This window comes from Empidonax traillii, unplaced genomic scaffold (assembly GCF_003031625.1).
Source record: "Empidonax traillii isolate 1590-97213 ecotype Southwest subspecies unplaced genomic scaffold, ASM303162v1 scaffold84:size2688230, whole genome shotgun sequence".
Taxonomy (NCBI): domain Eukaryota; kingdom Metazoa; phylum Chordata; class Aves; order Passeriformes; family Tyrannidae; genus Empidonax; species Empidonax traillii.
This window is the reverse complement of record NW_020955277.1, coordinates 1,887,993-1,894,351: the sequence shown is the minus strand read 5'-3', so window position 1 is coordinate 1,894,351 and position 6,359 is coordinate 1,887,993. Positions and strand designations below refer to the sequence as shown.

The 6,359-nt window shown below is 49.1% G+C and overlaps 1 protein-coding gene across 1 annotated transcript; it reads right to left on the bottom strand.

Moving 5' to 3' along the window:
* Window positions 1-330: 330 nt before the first annotated feature.
* RAB19 (RAB19, member RAS oncogene family) lies at window positions 331-4,331 on the bottom strand. The gene is made up of 3 exons (XM_027881199.1): window positions 3,976-4,331; window positions 2,921-3,104; window positions 331-859 (listed from the first exon to the last, which is right to left on the bottom strand). The coding sequence occupies exons 1-3, from the start codon at window positions 4,168-4,170 to the stop codon at window positions 594-596; spliced, it is 645 nt and encodes a 214-aa protein (XP_027737000.1). The 5' UTR covers window positions 4,171-4,331; the 3' UTR covers window positions 331-593.
* Between the last annotated feature and the right edge of the window lie 2,028 nt (window positions 4,332-6,359).

The following is a 6,359-nucleotide window of genomic DNA, read 5'->3' as shown; positions in this document are numbered from 1 at the left end:
CCTGACAATTAGGGAGCAAAGTGAAAGGCAGCTCTTCTCGCCCCAGGAAGAAGCGTATCATATTCTGCCTGCCATGGAACCCCAGGGATGTCTCCACTTACTCTTTCCCAAATGTTATTAAGTCCCTTGGGATGAGTGGCTACATGCCTGACGTCAGGACAGCCCCTAAATGAAAGTATAAACAGCATGTGTCAGACTTTTTACAGCTACTGGCAGAGAGGAAAGTGCTTGCACTTAGAACCAGCAACATAGCTCAGAAGGGTCAAATTAACACAGCTCTGGTGCAAATTCATCTTCTGACACAGCCAGAAAAACATTCAAAGGTTATAATTAAAGGCAATAGTTTTTACAGTTTTCTTTGATTAAGGCAAGGGCTGGCAGCTTCCTGAGTCCTCTCAGCTCATTGCCATGTTCAAAGCAACCTGTGCTACCAACAGCAATGATCTCTGAAAATACTTACAAGCCAAACTCCAAGGCAGAGATATCAAGAGAAATGGCTTGAGGCCACAGAGGACACTTTCATCAATTGAATACAATTGCATCAAATAGCCTCAGAAGAATGACAATTTCCAAGCTCTTCCTGAAATTTCTCTTCAACAGGGGCACTGGGCCTTCTCCACACTTGGACTGGCAATCACTGGCCTGGAATCAAGACAGAAGCTGTTCGGAGGGTTCTCTCCATGAAGCTGTAAGGTATTTCGGGCTATTAGCTCCTTAGCCATTAACATGAACACCTCTTCTATGTTTTGAGCTTCTTTTGCTGATGTCTCCAGTACAGCTAAGAGCCCGTGCTTCTCTGCCAGTGTGCAGGCGTCTTCAAACAGGACCTGGCGCTTATCCAGTGAGTCTGATTTGTTCCCTTAAAAGAAGGCAAATAGGTATTCAGTAACTTAGTCTCTCAAAAATTCATTTTTAAATGCAATGGATTAATTAAATTCTGTTAAATAATAGATTAATGTTAGGAGGAAGAGTTACTGGAAAGAACAAAATGTGAGCACATCAGAGCCACAGACACAGACTATGGATCGAAACTGCAGCTAATCATAGGATAGGAAATGAGTTAAAATCCAAGAAAAAAACCTAAAAACTTGTGTTCATCTAATTATTTAGTGTAGGTTGTGGTGCCAAAGGATTGTTTGGAAGCAACTATTGGTTCTATTCTTTAGCATTTTTAAACATTTAGTAGCATTTAGGTTAAATACTTGAATAAATCTTTTAAGATGATGTCAAAAAAGACAAGAACTCACACCAGCTACCTTAATGCTTAAGATATACACTTGTTTCTGCATGTATGGATTAAACTTTTACTTGCAGCATTCCAATCAAAATCTATCAGAAAGTGTGAAACGCCTCAGATAAAATACCTTTGTATATTTAATTAGTTGCAGCACATGTGGATTTATCAGTTTTGGTGCACGCAGTACCTGGCTGAAGTCTACATTCATAGTTTCAAGACAACCCTTCATCAAATTCATATCTCAAATTTGAAGCATATATAAGCCAACTCCCGTCCCATTAAGTCCCTTCCAATTTTTCTAAAAGGAAAAAAACCCAAGCAAACCCAACAAAACAATCCACCCCATGAAAGAAACCACAACCCCCCAACAAACAGCTTGAGGGTGATTTGCCTTCTTAAAAAGAGCCCTCTCTTCTTTCCTCCTCCAGTTCCAGATGGCAAAGTTAGACTTCTTAACCTTAACCTCGTGCTAGACAGGTGTATAACACGCCTAAGTGTAATTACATGTACAAAACTTCTGCCAAAGTAAGTAAAGCAAACTGCACCAGCTTTGGAAGAAAGCACCAAGCTGAATCCTTAACAAAAGCTTCATTTTTACCAATTTCAGAACTTTTCTCTTTAAAAAACAGCAACCACCCCACCAGACCTCACCACACACAGAGAAGTCCTTTTCTTTAGATTCGTGACACTAGTTAGGAAAACCCTGCCAAGTTCAGTGCTTTACACCCACCCAGTTCTAAGCACGGCAGTTATAGATGCGGATCAGAATTTGTTATTTGTTTCTTCAGAGGAAGAACAGGAAGAACCACCACAGCCAAAGTAAGTACTGTGCTTCTGTCCCAGGCCTGTTGTGCCGCGGGGCTCAACCTGCCCATCCTCAAGAGCCAGTCTGGGCTGCTGTGGCTGCATGCTGTGCTCTCAGCACAGTGCCACAGCGCAACAGGCAGAGGCAGTGGAATGTAAATAAATCCACTGTCATTTTACTACACCAGTTCTCTCATTTGCAGCTTCTTCCCTGGGGGAAGGAAGAGCAATAACAACCAGAAACCAAGAGGAAGGAACCATGCTGCTTCCTACCAGCTCCAGTTCTCAGCGATTGCTTTCCTCAAGAGGCAAAGTTTCCTGAACACTAGTGGAATGCAAGCAGACTACTTCATGCCCTGCAAAAGCCATTTCCCCATCTATTGTCTTACCTGATCGGCATCCCATTACAGAGCAATGCGCATGCATATCAAAAGAACAGAGAGGAAAGATGAGAACGAGGAGTTGTGTTGCTCTGTGCATTCCCCTTCAGTCTTGAATTATTGAGCCGCTACATTCCTGTGCATCAGGAGTATAGGGTCAGACTTACTGCAGTTCTAACCTCAACAAGGCTGTCCCTGCCTCGATCCTGGCAGCAAAGCTTGTTGCATTATTTCAACAGGAAAGAAACAAGTGAAAAAAGGTTTTGCCATCTGCAGTGGGTTTGGTACTGTCAGGACCAGGCTGTGACTTTCCTCATTTTTTTTTTTTTTTTTTTAAGCTTAGGACACATTGATACATTTTCTGATCTTCTTTAATTAGAACTGCATTCTTTCTTAATGCATAGTTTATAGATGCTTCAGGTAGTGGGGGAAAGTGAAGGAGATTTTATATTCACGTTAAAAAAGCTACATAACACAATATTTAAAATTAAAGTCCTACCAATTAACATCATGACCAAGTTTGCAGCACCATATTTTTCAATTTCATGAATCCAGTGAGGAATGGACTCAAATGTGGACCTCCTAGTAAGGTCATAGGCAAGGATGGCCCCATGGGCACTCCTGTAATAAGACTGGGTTATTGTCCGGAAGCGTTCCTGGCCAGCTGTGTCCCACACTTGGATCTGTAAGAGAAAGGATAGAAGTTGTAAAGGCCAGTGAATGCCACTTCCTAGGTGTTTGCCAGCAGCATCCACGCTTTTGAAACCCCTTGTCTAGAGGGCAGCCAGACCTGCCCCAGCTCGCTCTGCTACACCAAAGCAGTGTGGCTTTGCCCTCTCTGGATCTGAAGAGACATTTATGAGCCTGTAAAGTCAATGTACGCCGACCAAAGAGGTAAGGCAAGGGTAAACCTTGTAAAGAGGCCAAGAAACCCAGTTTCAACAACTGTACTAAAAGATGTAGAGCATTACAGCCTTTTAACAGGAAAGGAAGCAGAGCAAAGAACCCTGATGTGGGACTGGGCAGAGGAAGTCTATATAACTTCCATCTGAACTTCCATCTGCACACAGAGGGAAATTCTAGCTAACCATTTCTTCTGGTGTCTGTCTTGGAAGCCTTTGTTCCTCAAATTAAGCACACATCAAAGTGGAGCCTTTGCAAACTAAAGGGTTTTCTCTCCTCAGTGTCCCAGCTTAAACCTCCACATCTCTGAAGGAAGCAGGAGACATCCCTCCAAAATACAGCAGTCGGATTCCAAAGAACTCTCTGCAGGCAAAGCGTGAGCCCTCTCCTCAAGCAGATGCAGAGAAGTCACGAGAGCAAGCATGAACCCAAATTAGGGTGACTGCCTCCCCCAGGGCATGCTCCTGAGAGAAAACTCCCCTTGGAAACACCCCTGGTCCGAAAGGCAGCCAGCCAGCTTTTGTCAGCTGCCTTCCTCAGGGCCGAGTAGGAGATGCTGTGCATCCCACCATTCCCCAGCACCCGCGTGGGAAAGGTGACAGGGCAAAAGTGCTGCCCACCACGAGTCTCGGGCTTCCTCCCGCCACGGACCTTCACTTTCTTGCCGTCGATGTCCATCGAGCGCACGGTGAAGTCGACGCCGATGGTGTTCTGCTGCTTCTCGTTGTACTGCCCTGTCTTGAAGCGGTGCACCACGCAGGTCTTCCCCACGTTGGAGTCCCCGATCAGGATGATCTTGAACAGGTAGTCGAAGGCATCGTCCGCGCCGGAGCCGGGGAAGGGCATCGCGGCTCCCGGGCGGGCCTGCGGCTGGAACGGGGCGGCGAGGGGGAGGAGGAGCCGCGGGCCCGAGGAAGGAGCCCCCGTCCCACCGCTCACCTGTCGGCGCGGCGCTGCCGGGACAGGTACTCCCGCTTCGCACCGCCCCGGCCCGGGGCCGGCGGGAGATGTAGTCCGGGCCCTCCCCTTCCCCGCCCCGCCGGCCCGGGAGGCGCTGCCGGCGCCGCTCGCTGCCCGCCCCCGGACGGGAGGCGGGCAGGGCCCTTCGGCGGCGGCCGGGGCCGGACTACAGCTCCCGCCGCTCCGCGGGGCCGCCCGGAAGGGCCGCCCCCCCTCCTGCCGACTTCCTTCGGCCGCGCTGGGCGCCGAGAGCGGTACGCGGGGCAGGGGGCTCCCCGGGGCGGTGGGGTGGGGTGGGATGCGGTGCCGCAGGGGGGTAGCGGCGGTGGCGGTGCCGGAGCAGGAGGCGGTGCGTGCCCTGCGCTGCCCGCTCGGCTCCGCTCCTCGCCCCGCTCGGACGTGGCCGCACCGCCACCTGCGCGGGGACCGGGGCGGGAGGAGCCGCGTCCTGCTCGGCCGGCGCTCCAGCCGAGGCGGGGAATGCGCTGCCGGGCTGCGGGCGCTGCTGCCGCCGCTGCGGATGCGCTGCCAGGGCGGGCACGGCAGTCGGGTCGTGCTCGCGTCCTCCCGGTGTTCGGGCAGCCCGTGTTCTCCCCAGACAGCATCCGGCTGGGGCTCCGGGGTGGCGGACGGTCTGCTGGTTCTGCCTGCGGAGGGCCCTGTGTGGGTTTGGGTTTGTGCTGCCGTGCTTCTGTCTGTTTGGAAAGATGGCGTAAGAGTGGGAGGTTTTGTTAGTTCGGGTTTACTTATTTAATTATTTTTATGTAATTTTAAGAAAAAAATCTGTTTGGTTTGCACTTTGTTAGTCTCAGGAATGTGAATGCTAGTCTTTCCTGCCGGCTTTTTTGGGGGACGGCAGGGTAGTATTAAGGAAGTTTATTTTGAACTTCAGGTGTCTTACTTTGACTTTAAGTGAAGGGATAAGAGGACTAAGGGGGAAGCTTAACAAATAAGGGTGAAAGCTTAACAGAAGCTTACTCAAAATATTGGCTAGCTGAAGATAAATAGTGCTAAACAGACAAGGTAGTCTTAATATCCTAGAAGTGCTCCTCTTCCTTTCTTAAAGGCTTGTGCTTCATTGCCTTGAGTTCTATGGGTTATCTTGCTGCCTAGTTTTTGCTTCTCCTCCACTACAAACTTACTGTGGTGTTCTCAGAATAATTAGAAGACTAATTTTTGAGGATTAACCTCCTAGTTGCATACTTTTCTAGCCTAGGGAGAATGCCAATTTTGAATATAGAAAGGACAGCGTGAAGAAAAAGGGAAAACAAAATCTTTCATGGTCATCTCTACGCCGTGAAAGTGTCCTGTGCCAGAAGGGCTTCTAAAAAGCTAGCTGAGACTGAGAAGCTCTGAGAAACAGATCGTTTCAGTAATAAATGCTATAGAACAATAGGTGACTTTAAGGTCAAGCTAGGTCTTAGCTTTAAAGACTCAGTATCTTGGACAAATAAGATCTATATTTGCATCTATTGACATGAAGTGAGTAGTAAATCTTGTGCTCCGGGCTGCAGACTGATTACCCAAGGAGGGAACTTTTCCCTGCAGCATTGCACAACTGGCAGTGGTTTGCTTTCCTCAGGAAAGCTCTGTTACCTGCCGTTGCCTGGTGGGAGGGGAGGGAGAGGCAAGGAAGAAGAACGAGCTCTTGCGTTTGACCAGCAGACCGTGTGGTTCACAGGCCCATAAGGACGGTGGTGCTGGGAAATTGGAGTGCCTTGGCTTCCCTTCTCTTCTCCATGCAGCTTGTGTGGCAGACAGCCCTGAGCAGTGCTACTGCTGCCTGAAAGGGAGCAGCACCTATTTGTGTGGGTGCTGAGTTTTCATTCAGTGGTGCTGAGAAATGGTCTGAGACCTCAGCGGGAGGGTAGTAGCAAGACTACTTGTGAAGTTACCTCTTCCTGAGCTAGCCTTGCCTTCCCACAGCTCCAGCTGTAGGTGCTTTTTTTTCTTCCTCTGTGCAAACCCAAGCAATCTAGTCCCTACAAGGAGGTACTGGCACACCAAGGTGCTCTGTGCTAGCTGGAGCAGTGGGAGTGTGCCTCAAATGCACCTGGGCTGTGTAGAGGCAGGTC

Bases quoted from the DNA above. Each gene is read 5' to 3' on its own strand.
- RAB19 (XM_027881199.1), bottom strand. From the start codon at position 4,170: ATGCCCTTCCCCGGCTCCGGCGCGGACGATGCCTTCGACTACCTGTTC. The intron at 3,105-3,975 runs GTCCGTGGCGGG...TTTCTCTTACAG, and splicing joins TCGACGGCAAGAAAGTGAAG to ATCCAAGTGTGGGACACAGC. The intron at 860-2,920 runs GTAGGACTTTAA...CCTTCTTTTAAG, and splicing joins CTTGGTCATGATGTTAATTG to GGAACAAATCAGACTCACTG.